The sequence below is a fragment of the Hyla sarda genome, chromosome 4 (genome assembly GCF_029499605.1).
Source record: "Hyla sarda isolate aHylSar1 chromosome 4, aHylSar1.hap1, whole genome shotgun sequence".
NCBI lineage: Eukaryota > Metazoa > Chordata > Amphibia > Anura > Hylidae > Hyla > Hyla sarda.
This window is the reverse complement of record NC_079192.1, coordinates 237,078,089-237,097,389: the sequence shown is the minus strand read 5'-3', so window position 1 is coordinate 237,097,389 and position 19,301 is coordinate 237,078,089. Positions and strand designations below refer to the sequence as shown.

Here is a 19,301-nt window from a genome sequence, read left to right as displayed (position 1 = left end):
TATGGCGTGAAACTCTACAAACTTTGTGAGAGTACCTCCGGGTACACTTACAAGTTTAGAGTATATGAGGGACGAGATTCCTGTATTGAACCCCCAGAATGTCCCCCCACTCTGGGTATTAGCGGGAAACTCGTTTGGGACCTTGTGCACCCATTGCTGGATAAGGGTTACGTGGATCCCCAAGGGGGAGTCCTGTGCCCTGACCCATGATAACCTGTTGTTGGTGAAGTATAAGGATAAGAGGGATGTCATTATACTCACCACTATTCATGGGAACGGCAGCACCCCTGTCCCTGTGCGAGGTACCGTGGGACCGGTCCTCAAGCCCGATTGTATTCTGGACTACAATCGGTATATGGGGGGAGTTGATCTCTCAGATCAAGTCCTTAAACCATATAATGCCATGCGGAAAACACGGGCATGGTACAAAAAAGTTGCGGTCTACTTGGTACAGGTTGCCATGTACAACGCTTTTGTACTATCCCAGTACGCTGGCAACACAGGGACATTCCTGCAGTACCAAGAAGAAGTCCTAAGGTTCCTGATCTTTGCTGACCGGGAAAGATCAGGCCGGACTTCCCAAAGGTCTGGAGTTATAGGCGCCAGGATCGTCCCAGGCCAACACTTTCCAGGTGAGGTCCCCCACAGTAGAAAGAAGGGGCGATCCCAGAAAAGATGCAGAGTGTGTTTCAGGAAGGGGATTCGGAAGGACACCACATATCATTGTGACACTTTCCCAGATAATCCGGGCCTCTGCATAGGCTGCTTCAGGGAGTATCACACTTCCATGGAGCCCTAAATTTTCCCTTTTCAGTTTAATTTTCCATAACTTGACCAATGTACCAAGCAAGTCCAGAGTACATTCCAAATTTTAACCCCCATAAATCACTAAATTGCCCAAAAAAAAACAGAAAAAAAAAAAAACCTGGTAAGACCTCTGGGGGTGTTTTTTCAAAAATGGGTCATAGATCACTGTGTCACTATCATCGGGGACTTTTTTATGTTGCCTCAAATGCGCAGCACTCTCTCTCCACCTGAGCGGGTGCACATTTGAGGCAACAGGTTAGGGACGGCCACACACATCACATTCCCAGAATGATGACTCAGGGCATAGGGTTTGGGGTGAGCGTATTTTTTTTAGTTTTGGCTATGCTCTGGGTCATCATTCTGGGAACATATCCTATTTTATTATGTTTTATAATTTTCTGGCCCACTGTACCCCATATTACGGGCCTCTGTACCCCACCTGTCTACCCCAGTTATGGCCCGTTGTCCCCCATAGTGTTCCCCTATTTTAGGGCTCAGTGCTTGCCCAATTAACGCTCCTTGAGGGGGGGGTCCCACATCCTGGCTCCATATCAAGCTCAAGGTCCCTGACTGTGCTCCCACTCAAGCAAGACCTGCTGTGCACCCGCCAAGCCAAAATCATCAAAAAATAAGGTATGTCCTTACTCCAAAGAAATGTATTTACAAATTGTGGGGGGTCTTTTCTGCTATTAACCCTTGTAAAAATGTAAAATTTGGGGGGAAACACATTTTTGTGAATTTTTTTTTTTTTTACATATGCAAAAGTCGTGAAACCCCTGTGGGGTATTAAGGCTTACTTTACGCCTTGTTACATTCCTCAAGGGGTCTAGTTTCCAAAATGGTATGCCATGTGGAGGTTTTTTGTTGTCCTGGCACCATAGGGGCTTCCTAAATGTGTCATGCTCCCCCCCCCCCCCCCCCCCCGAACAAAATTTGCTCTCAAAAAGCCAAATATGACTCCTTCTCTTCTGAGCATTGTAGTTCGCCCGCAGTGCGCTTCAGGTCAACTTATGGGGTACCTCCATACTCAGAAGAGATGGGGTTATAAATTTTGGGGGGTCTTTTCTGCTATTAACCCTTGCAAAAATGTGAAATTTGGGGGGGAAACACACATTTTAGTGAACAATTTTTTTTTTTTTTAACATATGCAAAAGTCGTGAAACCCCTGTGGGGTATTAAGGCTCATTTTATTCCTTGTTGCGTTCCTCAAGGGGTCTAGTTTCCAAAATTGTATGGCATGTGTTTTTTTTTTTTTTTTTTTTTTTGCTGTTCTGGCACCATAGGGGCTTCCTAAATGCAACATGCCCCCCAAAAACCATTTCAGAAAAAACATACTCTCCAAAATCGCCTTGTCGCTTCTGAGCCCTCTACTGCGCTCGCCGAACACTTTACATGGACATATGAGATATGTGCTTACTCGAGAGAAATTGGGCTACAAATATAAGTACCGTATTTATTGGAGTATAACACGCACCGGCCTATAACACGCACCCTCATTTTACCAAGGATATTTGGGTAAAAAAAGTTTTTTACCCAAATATCCATGGTAAAATGAGGGTGCGTGTGTGTGCACGTGTATGCCCCGATACACCCCCAGGAAAGGCAGGGGGAGAGGGGCCATCGCTGCCCGCTTCTCTCCCCCTGCCTTTCCTGGGGTCTAGAGCCCTGCTGCCACCGCTTCTCTCCCGCTGGCTATCTGCGCCGCTGCCCGTTCTCTCCCCCTGACTATCTGTGCCGGCGCCCCATTGCCGGCGCCGATAGCCAGGGGGAGAGAAGCGGCGCCGACAGCCAGTGGGAGAGAAGGGGCAGCGGCAACCATTGCCGGCGCTGCTGCCCCGTTGCCTCCCCCCATCCCCGGTTGCATAATTACCTGTTGCCGGGGTCGGGTCCGCGCTGCTTCAGGCCTCCGGTGTGCGTCCCCTGCGTCGTTGCTATGCACTGCACACCGGAGGCCTGAAGCAGTGCGGACCCGACCCCGGCAACAGGTAATTATGCAACCGGGGATGGGGGGAGGCAACGGGGCAGCAGCGCCGGCAATGTGTGCCGCTGCCCCTTCTCTCCCCCTGTCTGTCGGCGCTGCTGCCCCATTGCCGGCGCCGCTTCTCTCCCCCTGGCTATCTGCGCCGGCAATGGGGCGCCGGCACAGATAGTCAGGGGGAGAGAACGGGCAGTGGCGCCGATAGCCAGGGGGAGAGAAGGGCCGGCAGCAGGGCTCTAGACCCCAGGGCAGGCAGGGGCAGAGAAGCCGGCAGCGCTGGCTGTCTCTCCACCTGCAAAGCCGCTGCAGTTCATTGATTTAAAGCGTCCGCTTTAAATCATTGAACTGCAGCGGCTTATCGGCGTATAACACGCACATAGACTTTAGGCTAAAAATTTTAGCCTAAAACGTGCGTGTTATATGCCGATAAATACGGTATACATTTTCTCCTTTTACCCCTTGTAAAAATGTAAAAATTGGGTCTACAAGAACATGCGAGTGTAAAAAATGAAGATTGTGAATTTTCTCCTTCACTTTGCTGCTATTCCTGTGAAACACCTAAAGGGTTAAAATGCTGACTGAATGTCATTTTGAATACTTTGGGGGGTGCAATTTTTATAATGGGGTCATTTGTCGGGTATTTCTAATATGAAGACCCTTCAAACCTGAACTGGTCCCTGAAAAATAGTGAGTTTGAAAATGTTGTGAAAAATTGGAAAATTGCTGCTGAACTTTGAAGCCCTCTGGTGTCTTCCAAAAGTAAAAACACGTAAATTTTATGATGCCAACATAAAGTAGACATATTGGAAATGTGAATAAAAAATTTTTTATTTGGAATATCCATTTTCCTTACAAGCAGAGAGCTTCAAAGTTAGAAAAATGCTAAATTTTCATATTTTTCATCAAATTTTGGGATTTTTCACCAAGAAAGGATGCAAGTTACGGCAAAATTTTACCACTATGTTAAAGTAGAATATGTCACGAAAAAACTGTTTTGGAATCAGAATGATAACTAAAAACATTAAAGAGTCCTAAGGTGTCCTAAGGTGTAAAATGGCTGGGTCCTTAACCCCTTAAGGACTTAGGACGTAGGAGTACGTCCTAAGTCCGGTCCCTGTCTATTACGCGAGGTCCCGGCGGGACCCCACATCATATAGGGATGGTCCCGGCGCCTATTTACAGCCGGGACCCGCGTCTAATAGCGCGCGTCCGCGATCGTTCGGCCACGCGCTATTAACCCTTCCGATGTGGTGCTCAAAGCTGAGCGCCGCATCAAAAGTGAAACTAAATGCTTCCCGGCTGCTCAGTCGGGCTGATCGGGGTCATCGCCATAAAATCGCGAGGCCCTGATCAGCTACCCGGAGTGAAGAAGGTCTCTTACCTTCTCTGGTGGCGTCCGGGCTCCGATTGATTACTCCCAGCCTGAGTTACAGGCTGGACCAATCAATCACCAATTTCACTGATTGTTGCCATGCAACGGCAAGGCAGCAGTCTGTGAATGAAATCAGCCATTGCAAGCTGATAGGTCTCTATAGCACCTATTAGCTTGTAAAAAAAAAAGTTAATCCTTTCAGGTATTCCCTTCTGAATTAAAAGTTTTAATCACCCGGCATTTCCTGGTAACAAAATAAAACAATGTAAATAAAAATAAACATATGTGGTATCACCGCGTGCGGAAATGTCCGAATTATAAAAATATACCGCTATTTACACCGCACGTTTAATGGGGTACGTGCAAAAACAATTCCAAAGTCCAAAATAGCGCATTTTTGATCACTTTTTATACCACAAAAAAAAGAATAAAAAGTGATCAAAAAGTCTGATCAGAACAAAAATTTTACCGCTAAAAACTTAAGATCACGGCGCAAAAAATGAGCCCTCATAGCCCCCTGAATGCAGAAAAATAAAAAAGTTATAGGGCTCATAAAATGACAATTTTAAACGTATAAATTTTCCTGCATGTATTTATGATTTTTTTCTGAAGTAATGCACAATCAAACAAGTAGGGTATACAAGTAGGGTATCATTTTAACTGTATGGACCCACAGAATAAAGATAAGGTGTCACTTTTACCGAAAAATTTACTGCATAGAAACGGAATCCCCCAAAAGTTTCAAAATGGCATTTTTTCTTCAAGTTTGTCGCACAATGAATTTTTTTCCGTTTCGCCGTGGATTTTTCATTAAAATGACTGTCACTGTAAAGTAGAATTGGTGGCGCAAAAAATAAGCCATAATACCGATTTTTAGGTGTAAAATTGAAAGGGTTATGATTTTTTAAAGGCAAGGAAGAAAAAATGAAAATGCAAAAACGTTAAATTGTTAAATTGGGCACTGTCATGAAAAATTATTTTTGATATGTTGTAGTACTTAAGTACTACAACATATCTGTAATATACTTTTATTTAAAAAAATGCTTTTAAAACATTTTAAAAGCAATTTGAAATTCGGCCACTAGGGGTCGCCCTCCTAGTGGCCGAATGCAGTGCGGAGTGACGTCACTGCAAAATTCCGACTGATTCCGGCAGGGCATCAGTCGAAATTTTGCGCAGGCACAGTAACATCCAGGGCTGCGCATCGGCTCCCCGCACTTGCCGACGGCCCTGCTGCAAGGTGCGGGGGGGGGGGGGGCTGCTGCAAGGTACGGGGGGCGTGGGGCTGCTGCGGGGGGGGCTGCTGCTGCAAGGTACGGGGGGGGGGGTGCGGGTGTTTGGGTGTTACTCACCGAGCGGCAGGAAGAGGCTCCCCCCGCACCCATCCCTCCCGCATCGGCTCCCGGCTCACTCCTTCCCCCATGAAGCTCCTGTCCTGGGTGCCTCCAGTTGTTTTACCACTACAACTCCCAGCATGCCCTGACAGCCAATAGATGTCAGGGCATGCTGGGAGTTGTAGTGGTGAAACAGCTGGAGGCACCCTGTTAGGAGAACTAAGGGCGGAAGTTGGCCCCCCCAGCAGGCATCAGTGACGTGGTGCCTTCTGGGGAAGTCTGCCTGGTAGTGAGTACACTACCAGGCAGACTAAATGCCATTTTTAAAATAGTAAAAAAATAAAATAAAGGCAGGGAGGGTGTTAGGGATAGAAGGGCAATAGGCAGGGACAGAAAAAAAAAACATGATGGTGGGAGCTACCCTTTAAGGGATTAACAAGATCATGAGTGTTTTAGTTTTTAATAAGTTCATCTTGCGTTTTTCTATATATATATATATATATATATATATATATATATATATATAAAAAACTCAATGTGTATGTTTGTGTGTATGTTCCAGCATCACGTCCAAACAGCTAAAGATATTAACATGAAACTTGGCACACATGTTACTTATATGTCAACAACAAACATAGGATAGGTAATTTAACCCTTACTCGCCCCCATTTGCCAGGGTCGGGGTTTTTGTTTAAGGTCCCATACAAGTCTATGGGAAATATGTTATTGCATAACTTCCAAACGGCTGGAGATATTTCGATAAAACTTGGTCACATGTTACTTATATGTCCACTTAAAATATAGGATAATATAGATAATTTAACCCTTAAAGGGGTACTCTGGTGAAAAACTTGTTTTTTTAAATCAACTGGTGCAAGAAAGTTTTAAACAGATTTGTAAATTACTTCTATTAAAAGATCTTAATCCTTCCTGTACTTATTAGCTGCTGAATACTACAGCGGAAATTCTTTTCTTTTTGAAACACAGAGCTGTCTGCTGACATCATGAGCACAGTACTCTCTGCTGACATCTCTGTCAATTTTAGGAACTGTCCAGAACAGCATATGTTTGCTATGGGGATTTCCTTTTACTCTGGACAGTTCCTAAAATGGACAGAGATGTCAGCAGAGAGCACTGTGCTCGTGATGTCAGCAGACAGCTCTGTGTTTCAAACGGAAAAGAATTTCCACTGTAGTGTTCAGTAGCTAATAAGTACAGGAAGGATTAAGATTTTTTAATAGAAGTAATTTACAAATCTGTTTAACTTTCTGGCACCAGTTGATTTAAAAAAAAAAAAAAAAAGGAGTACCCCTTTATCTACCCCCATTTGTGAGGGTCGGGGTTTTTGTTTAAAGTCCCATGCAAATCAATGGGAAATGTATGTTCCCACATAACTTCCGTATGGCTGTAGATATTTCAATACCTGGTACACATATTACGGGACGGGATACGAGGTCAGGATATGAGGACGGCATAGGAGGTCGGATAGGAGGTCGGGATATAAGGACGGGATATGAGGACTGGATATGAAGTCAAAATCTTCCTCTGTTTTTCCTCCACAACAAGGATTAGGAAGGAAAAACCGGGCAATGCCGGGTACTCCGCTAGTTATAAATAAAACAGCATGTCTGGAGAATTCATCGAGTAACCCATCCCATTCCTCTAGGGTAGTCGAAGCACCCAAATCACCCAATAATGAACCACAGGACCCTTCAGTACAGTGTCCCACTCAAGATATTTTTCAAGGGAAGCAACTTCCCACAAAGTTACCATTAATAGTAATTGGTAGTAAATAGTAATATATTTTACTGCCTGGCTTCTATGCATGTAAGTAATGCAAACCTTGTGAAATCAGTGATTCTCAGCTTCTAGTAAGGGATATAGAGAAAGAGTATCTATTATTTTATACTCAAATCAAATTACATATTACATGTAAAACCAAAGGTGTAATATATTGCTTTAGATGCTCATGCAAAAAACTATATGTAGGTCGAACAAAAAGATGCCTCCCCAAAAGAACTGGCGAGCTTATTTATATTATTATTCGTAAATATGATAGTCACCCACTTTCCTTTCACTATACAGAGATGGACAATGCTAACTTTAGGGGATCACCCTTCTTTGCAGTGGAAAAAATACTACATTGGTGAGGGGTGATTTTATTTACCAAAGGGTCTAGGGCAGAAAGTCAGTGGATTTTTAACCTGAACACTATGGCACCCAAAGGCCTTAACATTGATATGAAATTTTGGCTTTCCTTATTTTCCTATTTTTATTTATTTTAAATATTCCTCACTGTTTAAACAATTATATGAATAACTTAGCACAAGGAGTGAGACCCTGTGTGATCAAAACTTGTCTAGTCAACATGTCAAAAGTTGTTTTAAATGGCGTAAATCCTTCAAAATATGACGAGCACTGCACCATAAAAATCAACAGTGCAGCTTTTATCATTTTGTTTTTTGTTCTCTAGAATATTAATGCAAAAAGTGATCAGCCTTTGAGTTCTTAAAATAATGTCATACAGGGAAGAAAAAAAAAATAAAAGCTTTGTTTTGTTTCACCCTTACCTCGTTCTACAGCCCATCCATCAATTTTGCATCTGTATCTAAGCAACAGTCCAAAGTGCTTAGGAAAACAGCCCACATACATAGTAAGCCCACATTATTAGTAAGAGCATTAACATAGTCTATCTTAGGACATATAATGCATTTGAAAAAACTTAGGAGACCCTTTCACATTTTTTTTCCTTCCATTTTGGGTATAATTAAAGTGTACCCGTCGCCAACAAAAACTTTTGATATAATGTATATAATGCCATTATATGTATATTTGTAATATACATTGATAAAAAAAATGTGTATATTTTTGGGTGAAAAAAATGCTGTCCTTGCAGCTATTGTCTGTGAGGAGTCCAATAACAGAAAGTGAGGGCAGGACAAGCAGGGATCTGTGCAGACTCGTGGCTTATCAATCATCCTGAGTAGAGATGAGCGATCTTACAGTAAATTCAATTCGTCATGAACTTCCCGGCTGGGCAGTTGATGACTTTTCCTGCATAAATTAGTTCAGGTTTCAGGTGCTCCCGTTGGCTGGAAAAGGTGGATACAGTCCTAGGAGACTCTTTCCTAGGACTGTATCCACCTATTCCAGCCCACCGAAGCACCGGAAAGCTGGACTAATTTATGCAGGAAAAGTCAGCAACCGCCGAGCTGAGAAGTTCGTGATGAATCAAATTTACTGTAAGTTCGCTCATCTCTAATCCTGAGGTACACTTTAACCCCTTAAGGACCAAGGACGTATGAGTACGTCCTTGGTCCCGCTCCCGTGATATAATGCGGGGTCCCACGGTGACCCCGCATCATATCACGGCGGGCCCGGCATCATTGTGAAGCCGGGACCTGGCCGCTAATAGCGTGCGGCACTGATCGCGGTGCCGTGCGCTATTAACCTTTTAGCTGAGCCACGTGGCTAAAAGTGAAAGTAAAAACTGCCGGTTAGCTCAGTGGGCTGTTCGGGATAGCCGCGGCGAAATTGCGGCATCCCGAACAGCTTGCAGGACAGCCGGAGAGTCCCTACCTGCCTCCTCGCTGTCCGATCGCCGAATGACTGCTCAGTGCCTGAGATCCAGGCATGAGCAGTCAAGCGGCAGAATCATCGATCACTGGTTTCCTATGAGAAACCAGTGATCAATGTGAAGGATCAGTGCGTGCAGTGTTATAGGTCCCTATGGGAGCTATAACACTGCAAAAAAAAAGTGAAAAAAAGTGAATAAAGATCATTTAACCCCTCCCCTATTAAAAGTTTGAATCACCCCCCTTTTCCCATAAAAAAAAAAAAAAAAACAGTGAAATATAAAAATAAACATATATGGTATCACAGTGTGCGGAAATGTCCGAATTATAAAAATATATCGTTAATTAAACCGCACAGTCAATGGCGTATTGCAAAAAAATTCCAAAGTCCAAAATAGTGCATTTTTGGTCAATAAGTCCTATCAATGCAAAAATGGTACCGCTAAAAACTTCAGATCACGGCACAAAGAATGAGCCCTCATACCGCCCCATACGCCCATAGGGGTCAGAAGATGACAATTTTAAACGTATACATTTTCCTGCATGTAGTTATGATTTTTTCCAGAAGTACGACAATATCAAACCTATATAAGTAGGGTATCATTTTAATCGTATGGACCTACAGAATAAAGATAAGGTGTCATTTTTACCGAAAAATGTACTACGTAGAAACGGAAGCCCCCAAAATTTACAAAACGGCGTTTGTTTTTTTTTCAATTTTGTCGCACAATGATTTTTTTTTTCCGTTTCACCGTAGATTTTTGGGTAAAATGACTGACGTTATTACAAAGTAGAATTGGTGGCGCAAAAAATAAGCAATCATATGGAATGTAGGTGCAAAATTGAAAGAGTTATGATTTTTTAAAGGCAAGGAGCAAAAAACGAAAGTGCAAAAACAGAAAAACCCCTGGTCCTTAAGGGGTTAAGTTTTTCACCATCAACCTACACTCTGTACCCCCATTATGGCAAAGTGAAAACTTTATACACACAATGAAAATTATTTGATTATTTGGAAAAACTAAAATACGCAGTACTTAGTTGAAGAACCTTTGGCAGTGATTACTGCCTCCAGTCTTCCTGGGTTGGATGCTACAAAGTTTGCGCACCTGGATTTAAAGAAGAAGTATCATGGACCAAGTCACAATTTTTTTTTTCTATCATGTGAAAGTGCATCAGCTCACCATTCTGACAATCTGCTCTTCATGTATCTCACCCTCTCCCTTCTCCTGCAATCCCCTCTGAAAGATCGGTACTTCCTGGTCATGGAGGTCCCTGACTTCCTGTCTCCCATAATGCCTTTCAGTTCATCACAGAAGTAGCCCAGCCTAGACCAGTGCTTCCTAACCAGGGTGCCTCCAGCTGTTGTGAAACTACAACTCCCAGCATGCCTGGGAGTTTTAGTTTTGCAACAGCTGAAGGCACCCTGGTTGGGATACACTGACCTAGACACTGATCACTTTCCTAACAGCAGGCTCAGTGTTTCCCCTCCCCCTGCTTCTATTCTCAGGACATTGTTCTTTCAGACTGACCTGCTGTCAGATTGTAATCAGTGCAGGGGAGAGCAGGGATCTCCCCCTCCCCCTCTGCTTCTTCTCGGGACATTGGGACATCGTTCTTGCTCTTATAAACACTGAGCTGGCTGTCAGATGCTTCCCTGCCGAGGAGATGAAGACACGTGAGCTCAGCTCACTGGGGCTTCTATGATTGGCTGAAGCTGCACATGGGAGGTTCCCTTGCCGTGCACAGAGCTGGCTAAGCTGCAGAACTATGGGAAATTGTGACATCACGGCCCCCAGCATAATGCAGCTCAATGGGGGGTCGCAAGTCATCAGAACAGGGAGCTGCTGAACTTCCTCTCTGAACAAAGAAGCTAGAAAAACAGGTTTTATATACAAGATGGGTAAAGTCAGTGATTTACAAAGTGATATAACTTTTGCTTCTGCATTTAAAACACATTACTTTTTCTACATGGGACTTCTCCTTTAAGGATTTTCTACTATTTTTCTTTCTAGATTCTTTCAAGCTCTGTCAGGTTGGATGGGTAACGTAGATGGATAGTCATCTTCAGATCTCTCCAGAGATGTTTGATTGGGTTCAAGTCAGGGCTCTGTTTGGGCCATTCAAGGACATTCACAGAGTTTTCCCTAAGCCACTGTTGTTTTAGCTGTGTGCTTAACCCCTTAAGGACACATGACGTATGCGTACGTCTCCGCACCCTGGGCTTTAAGGACCCATGACGTATGAGTACGTCATGGCGTTTTCTGGTCCCTGCCGCGCGCCGGGCAGAGATTGGAAGCGGATGCCTGCTGAAATGCTTCAGCAGGCATCCAGGGCAAACACCGAGGGGGGCCATGTCGGACCCCATGTCGGCGATCGTCGCAAATCGCGAGGGAAATCGCCCCTGCGATCTGTGATGTTACCAGGCTGATCAGGTCTCTGGGACCCGACCGCCCGGTAATTTTGCATGATCCCGGTTGTCACAGACAGCCAGGACCATGCTGAAGTATAGGAGCGAGGTGGTAAGCCTGCCACCTCCTGCTATCCCCTGCGATTCCTCGGTTAGCTAACCGACAAATCGCAGGGTGAGGGGGCGGTTACTTCCTCCCGCCCTGCCCGGCCCCTGGAAGTCCGGAGAGAATGGGAGGAAGACCGGAGGACGCGACGGGGGAGTGCTGGGGCCCGGCCCCGGTACTTACCTCATCCCTGAAGACCCGGATCCCGGTGGCGAACACGGCGGCGGTGGCGACAGGTGAGTGGATCTTCGGCGGCGTCGCGGGACCTTTGCAGCAGTCCAGACCGTCGTAAAGCGATCTGGACTGCTCCATCTGGTCCCCTTACACTACAACTCCCAGCATGCCCAGACAGCCCTTGGCGTCTGGGCATGCTGGGAGTTGCAGTTTTGCAACATCTGGAGGTCCACAGTTTGGAGACCACTGTGCCCTTCCAGATGTTGCAAAACTACACATCCTCAGCATGCCCTTACTGTCCAGGCATGCTGGAAGTTGTAGTTCTGTAACATCTGGCCCTTCAGATGTTGCAGAACTACAACTCCCAGCATGCCTGGACAGTTTTGGCATACTGGGAGTTGTAGTTTTGCAACATCTGTAAGGGCACAGATTGGGAACCACTGTATTAGTGGTCTGCAAACTGTAGTCCTCCAGATGTTGCAAAACTACAACTCCAAGCATGCTGGGAGTTGTAGTTCGGCAACATCTGGCTCTAAAGATGTTGCCAAACTACTTCTTCCAGCATGCCTGAGAATGTTTGGGAGTAGTGGTTTGGCAACAACTGGAGGCACACTGGTTGGGAAACACTGTCTGTTCCCTAACTCAGTGTTTCCCAACCCGTGTGCCCCCAGCTGCTGCAAAACTATAACTATAACTACCAGCATGCACTGATAGACTGATAGGTAGTTTTGCAACAGCTGGAGGTCCCCGTGAATGTACAGGGTACATTCACATGGGCAGGGGGCTTACAGTGAGTATCAGGCTGCAAGTTTGCGATGCAGCAAATTTTGCGCGGCAGCTCAAACTCGCAGCGAGAAACTCGCTGTAATCCCCCGCCCGTGTGACTGTACCCTAAAAACACTACACTAACACAAAATAAAAAGTAAAAAACACTACATATACACATACCCCTACACAGCCCCCCCCCCCCCCCCAATAAAAATTAAAAACATCTGGTACGCCACTGTTTCCAAAATGGAGCCTCCAGCTGTTGCAAAACAACTACTCCCAGTATTGCCGGACAGCCGTTGACTGTCCAAGCATGCTGGGAGTTTTGCAACAGCTGGAGCCACCCTGTTTGGGAATCACTGGCGTAGAATACCCCTATGTCAATCCCTATGCAAATCCCTAATTCAGGCCTCAAATGTGCATGGCGCTCTCTCACTTCGGAGCCCTGTCGTATTTCAAGGCAACAGTTTAGGGCCACATATGGGGTATCGCCGTACTCGGGAGAAATTGCCTCACAAATTTTGGGGAACTTTTTCTCCTTGCACCCCTTATGAAAAGGTGAAGTTGGGGTCTTACACCAGCATGTTAGTGTAAAAAAAATAAAAAAATATTTACACGAACATGCTGGTGTTGCCCTATACTTTTTATTTTGACTAGAGGTAAAAGGGAAAAAAAGACCCCCAATATTTGTAATGCAATTTCTCCCGACTACGGAGATACCCCATATGTGGGCGCAAAGTGCTCTGGGGGCGCACAACAAGGCCCAGAAGGGAGAGTGCACATGTATATTTGAGGTGATTTGCACAGGGGTGGCTGATTGTTACAGCGGTTTTGACAAACGCAAAAAAATAAAAAAATAAACCATGTGACCCCATTTCGGAAACTACACCCCTCACAGAATGTAATGAGGGGTGCAGTGAAAATTTACACCCCAGTGGTGTCTGCACAGATCTTTGGAACAGTGGGCTGTGCAAATTAAAAATTTCGTACAGCCCACTGTTCCAAAGATCTGACACACCAGTGGGGGGGAAATGCTCACTGTACCCCTTGTTACGTTCCTCAAGTGGTCTAGTTTCCAAAATGATATGCCATGTGTTTTTTTTGCTGTCCTGGCACCATAGGGGCTTCCTAAATGCGACATGCTCCTGAGCAAAATTGGCTCTCAAAAAGCCAAATATGACTCCTTCTCTTCTGAGCATTGTAGTTCGCCCGTAGTGCACTTCAGGTCAACTTTTGGGCTACCTCCATACTCAGAAGAGATGGGGTTACAAATTTTGGGGGGTATTTTCTGCTATTAACCCTTGCAAAAATGTGAAATTTTTGGGAGAAACACATTTTAGTGAAATTTTTTATTAATTCTTTTTTTACATATGCAAAAGTCGTGAAACACCTGTGGGATATTAAGGCTCACTTTATTCCTTGTTACGTTCCTCAAGGGGTCTAGTTTCCAAAATGGTATGCCATGTGTTTTTTTTTTTTTTTTTGCTGCTCTGGCACCATAGGGGCTTCCTAAATGCAACATGCCCCCCAAAAACCATTTCAGAAAAAACATACTCTCCAAAATCCCCTTCTCGCTTCTGAGCCCTCTACTGCGCCCGCCGAACACTTTACATAGACATATGAGGTATGTGCTTACTCGAGAGAAAGTGGGCTACAAATATAAGTATACATTTTCTCCTTTTACCCCTTGTAAAAATGTAAAAATTGGGTCTACAAGAAAATGCGAGTGTAAAAAATGAAGATTGCGAATTTTCTCCTTCACTTTGCTGCTATTCCTATGAAATACCTAAAGGGTTAAAACGCTGACTGAACGTCATTTTGAATACTTTGGGGGGTGCAGTTTTTATAATGGGGTCATTTGTGGGTTATTTCTAAGATAAAGACCCTTCAAATCCACTTCAAACCTGAACTGGTCCCTGAAAAATAGTGAGTTTGGAGATTTTGTGAAAAATTGGAAAATTGCTGCTGAACTTTGAAGCCCTCTGATGTCTTCCAAAAGTAAAAACACGTCAATTTTATGATGCAAACATAAAGTGGACATATTGTATATGTAAATAAAAAAAAATATTTGGAATATCCATTTTCCTTACAAGCAGAGAGCTTCAAAGTTAGAAAAATGCAAAATTTTCAAATTTTTCATCAAATTTGGGGATTTCTCACCAAGAAAGGATGCAAGTTACCACAAAATTTTACCACTATGTTAAAGTAGAATATGTCAGGAAAAACAATCTTGGAATTAGAATGATAACTAAAAGCATTCCAGAGTTTTTAATGTTTAAAGTGACAGTGGTCAGATGTGCAAAAAATGGCCGGGTCCTAAGGTGTAAAATGGCTGGGTCCTTAAAGGGTTAAGGACCAAGCCCATTTTCACCTTAAAGAGTAGCTCCCACCATCCTATATTTTTTTTTCTGTACCTGCCCATTGCCCAGCTACCACTTAACCACCTGCCTTTACATTTTTTTTTTTACTATATTAAAATGCCTTTTTTTCTGCCTGGTAGTGTGGTCACTTACCAGGCAGACTTCCCCAGCAGGCGTGACGTCACTGATGCCTGCTGGCGCTGACACTTCCGCCCTTAGCTCATCTATACAGGACATGATTGTTTTCCTAAACAGTGTACCTCCAGTTGTGTCACCCCTACAACTCCCAGCTTACCCTGACATCTATTGGCTGTCAGGGTATGCTGGGAGTTGTAGTGCTGAAACAACTGGTGGCACCCTGTGTTGAAAACAATCTATCTTGGTTACGGTCACAGCGCAACACCGTCCCCACCCCTATAAGACCACAGCCAAAGCGCAACCCGCTCTCCCATGTACAGGACAGGCAGCGCAGCACTGAGATTCAGTGCGTGCTGCCACGTGTATATATCGTGGGGCAGAGCCGGCGCACAAGGCCAGGGAGCCAATGCACGCAAGCCCCAGCTTTCATATCGCTCACTCCCGCCGGTCTGATTGACAGGCAGGGAGCGGGCGCAGGCTGAATGTATTAGGACTGATTGCCCAGCTGGCATCGGTCCGAATTCAAGCGTGACGTCACGCCAGGCTGCAGCCAGCCACTAGGAGGGAGACACCTAGTGGCCGGTTTTCAAATGTAAAATAAATCATTTTAATAAAAAAAATAAAAATAAAAAAAATGAAATTATATTAGAGATATGTTGTAGTACATAAGTACTACAACATATAAAAAAATAATAATAATTTTGTAGACAGTGCCCATTTAAGAACCAGAGCATTTTTTGCACTTCTGACCACTGTCACTTTAAAGGAAAACTGTCAGCTTTCTCTTCCTGCACTAACCAGCGGTACTGGCTGGTAGTACGGGGGATGCTGATCAGTTTGATCATTACCGTGCCCATATACGCCGCACCTTTCAGCCATAATCTTCTATATTTGGTATATTCAAATGAGGTGCTAGCTGGCACTCTCACATCAGTACTGGGCCGCAGTGCCGCCCAGCTCATCAATATTCCTCCCCTCCGTCTCTCCCTCTTCTCCCCGCTCTGTAATGAAGAGAGAGAGAGAGAAGGAATATTGATGAGCTGGGTGGCGCTACGGCCTGGCACGGACATCAGAGTGCCAGTTAGCACCTCATTTGAATATACCGAAAATAAAAGATTAAGACTGAACGGCACGGCGGATCCGGGCACGGTAAGCATTAGGCAAGGTTTCTACTTGTTTTTTTGGGGGGAAAAACGTCAAGAAAAACACCAATTCTGCCACATGGCGTTTTTTCGGCCAAAAAACACTGCAGCCAGATGTTGGCTGTAAATCAATGCGAAATCGCAAAAAAAAAATTCCATTTGGCGTTTTTCAGTTTGTCGTTTTTTTTTTTTAATCCTTTTGGCGTTTTTTCACTCTTTTTTTTTGGCTTTTTTCAGCTCCTTGGCTGTCTTGCAAAACCGCAGCATGTTGAGCTACTGGCGTTTTTTTTCCCTGAAAGCTTTCTTCTCCCATAGAAGTCTATGCGAGTAAAAAAAAAGCCAAGAAAAACGCCATGTGGGTTTTATCTTTGGTGTTTTTTCAGGCGGTTTTTATTCTCTTTTGGACTTTAGTGATCCAAAAAAGTGATGGAGATACCTTTTTTAATAAAATTTCTTAGGGGATCATTAAAAAAATTATAATAAAAAAGATACAGTAGTTATGGAAAAAATTGTATCTAACAAAATTTTTCTTTTTTATGGAAAAAATAGTATTTAACGAAATTTATCTTTTTTATAACATTTTTATACATTTTTAAACAGGGATCAATTAATGTGGGCGGGCAGGGCACTAAAAATATAGCCAACAATACTAAAAATTTAGTGTGTGTGTGTTTTTCACTTTTTATTCTTTATTTTTTCGGTGGTACTACTACTCCCAGTAGGGAACACACACTGTTCCATGATGGGAGTAGTAGTACCCGGACTAATTGATAGATCACCCAGGTCTGTTGCGATCCTTCTGTATAATTTATAGATGCTGCCGGACGCTCTTTTATGGTCCCCTGCACTGCCGTATATCTACACCTATTCATATTTCCCTCAGAGAGCTGTGATTGGCCAGATGGTTCCAGCCAATCACAACTCTCTATGGGAAATATGAATGTGTATATATACGTCAGTGCAGGGGACCATAGAAGAGCGGCCAGCCACATCTATACATTATACAGGAGGATCACAGAGGGTGTCAGGAGTGACATCACCTGGGATCTTTCCTTAACTGCAGGTACTACAGCTCCCAACATGGTAACCAAAGATATGTGACCAAAGTTGCTTTTCAACTCGAAAAGTAAATTGCGTTTGGTGCAAAACACTTTAGTATACCTCCTATCAAATAAATGCACCAGACGTGAAAATATAAATAAAATAACAAGCTTTATTAAACATAGATAATAATAAAATAAAAAACATAAATATTGAGAATCAGCAATAGCCAGAAAAAATGTGTAATGATCTTATAAAGACTATTCTCTTAAAGGTTTGCCATTACTAGTTAAACATATACTGCAGAACAGCACTGCGACATAAGGCACACATAGAAAGGGCAAACAAAAAATAAATGATAATAAGAGAAGAGAGAGAAAACATGTACAGGTGATCTATTGGTGCACTGTGGGAGCCTGAGAAACCTAGAGAAAAAGGTGTGTTGATATGAGACCTGAAAAAATTAACAAGTACATCCACAGCAACATCACTGCACTAGGAAAATACACCAGCCCTCGGAAGGGAAAAGAGGATAAACACGCTGCCACAGTGCATCCAGAGTCACCACGTTATACTCACATCAGAAATCACACACAACCCCTACGCCGTTTCGCTACCCGCTTCGTCAGGAAGTATTCAGGGAGATACTCCCTGACGAAGCGGGTAGCGAAACGACGTAGGGGTTGTGTGTGATTTCTGATGTGAGTATAACGTGGTGACTCTGGATGCACTGTGGCAGCGTGTTTATCCTCTTTTCCCTTCCGAGGGCTGGTGTATTTTCCTAGTGCAGTGATGTTGCTGTGGATGTACTTGTTAATTTTTTCAGGTCTCATATCAACAAACCTTTTTCTCTAGGTTTCTCAGGCTCCCACAGTGCACCAATAGATCACCTGTACACGTTTTCTCTCTCTTCTCTTATTATCATTTATTTTTTGTTTGCCCTTTCTATGTGTGCCTTATGTTGCAGTGCTGTTCTGCAGTATATGTTTAACTAGTAATGGCAAACCTTTAAGAGAATAGTCTTTATTAGATCATTACACATTTTTTTCTGGCTATTGCTGATTCTCAATATTTATGTTTTTTATTTTATTATTATCTATGTTTAATAAAGCTTGTTATTTTATTTATAGCTCCCAACATGGAACAGAGTGTGCTCCATGATGGGAATAGTAGTACCTGCAGTTAAGGAAAGATCACAGCGGGTATCACTCCTGACATCCGCTGTGATCGTCCTTTCTATTGCAGAGATGCGGAGCGGCTCTATACAGCACTCACATCTCTGCACTATACTCCGGCCAGTGATGTGAATAGAACATCACTCATTCATATTTCCCTCTGAGAGCTGTGATTGGCTGCAACCATCCGGCCAATCCCCACTCTGGGTGGAAAATATCAATAAGTGATGTTCTATTCACATTACTGGCCGGAGTACAGAGCACAGATACGAGCGCTGTATAGAGCCGCTCCGCATCACTGCTATATTATGAACTATCGCATCGGGCAATATGTCTATTAGTACAGGTACTACTTCTCCCATCATGGAACAGTGTGTTCCATGCTGGGAGTAGAAGTACTACCTAAAAAATGTCAAAAAAAGAGAGAGAAAAAATGAAACACATACACTTTATTAAAAATTTATAAAAATTTCGTTATAAAAAAATATAAATTTCATTAAATAAGTTTTTTATTTTTCATCACTACTGCATTTTTTTTTGTTTTTTTTTGCAGTACCCAACAAATTTTAGGTACCAAAAAAAAAAACGCCAAAGGGGCTAAAAATGCAATTTCCACGCAAATGAAAAAACGCCACAAAAAATTTCTGAAAAAACGCCAGACGCAGGAAATTGCACTGGTGTTTTTTCAGGCATTTTTTTTCTTGTGTTTTTTTTAAAACCAAAAAAAACGCAGGACAAAAAAAACGCAGGACAAAAAAACAAGTAGAAACTTAGCCTTAAAATGATCAGCGTCCCCCGCACTACCAGCCAGAACCGCTGGTTAGTGTGGGGAAAGAAAGCTGACAGTTTTCCTTTAAGCATTAACCCCTTAACGACGCCGGACGTAAATGTACATCCTGGTGAGCTGGTACTTAACGCACCAGG

At 43.5% G+C, this 19,301-nt stretch overlaps 1 protein-coding gene and 1 long non-coding RNA gene across 2 annotated transcripts in view; one reads left to right on the top strand and one right to left on the bottom strand.

Moving 5' to 3' along the window:
* POT1 (protection of telomeres 1) overlaps positions 1-10,921 on the bottom strand; it is a 210,110-nt gene extending 199,189 nt beyond the window's left edge. The window contains exon 1 of the mRNA XM_056573771.1: positions 10,596-10,921. Coding sequence (XP_056429746.1) covers positions 10,596-10,668 — 73 coding nt within the window. The 5' untranslated portion in view covers positions 10,669-10,921. The remainder of the gene's footprint in view (positions 1-10,595) is intronic.
* LOC130369064 (uncharacterized) overlaps positions 1-19,301 on the top strand; it is a 70,286-nt gene that overhangs the window by 11,504 nt on the left and 39,481 nt on the right. The gene's annotated exons all lie outside the window — the stretch shown is intronic.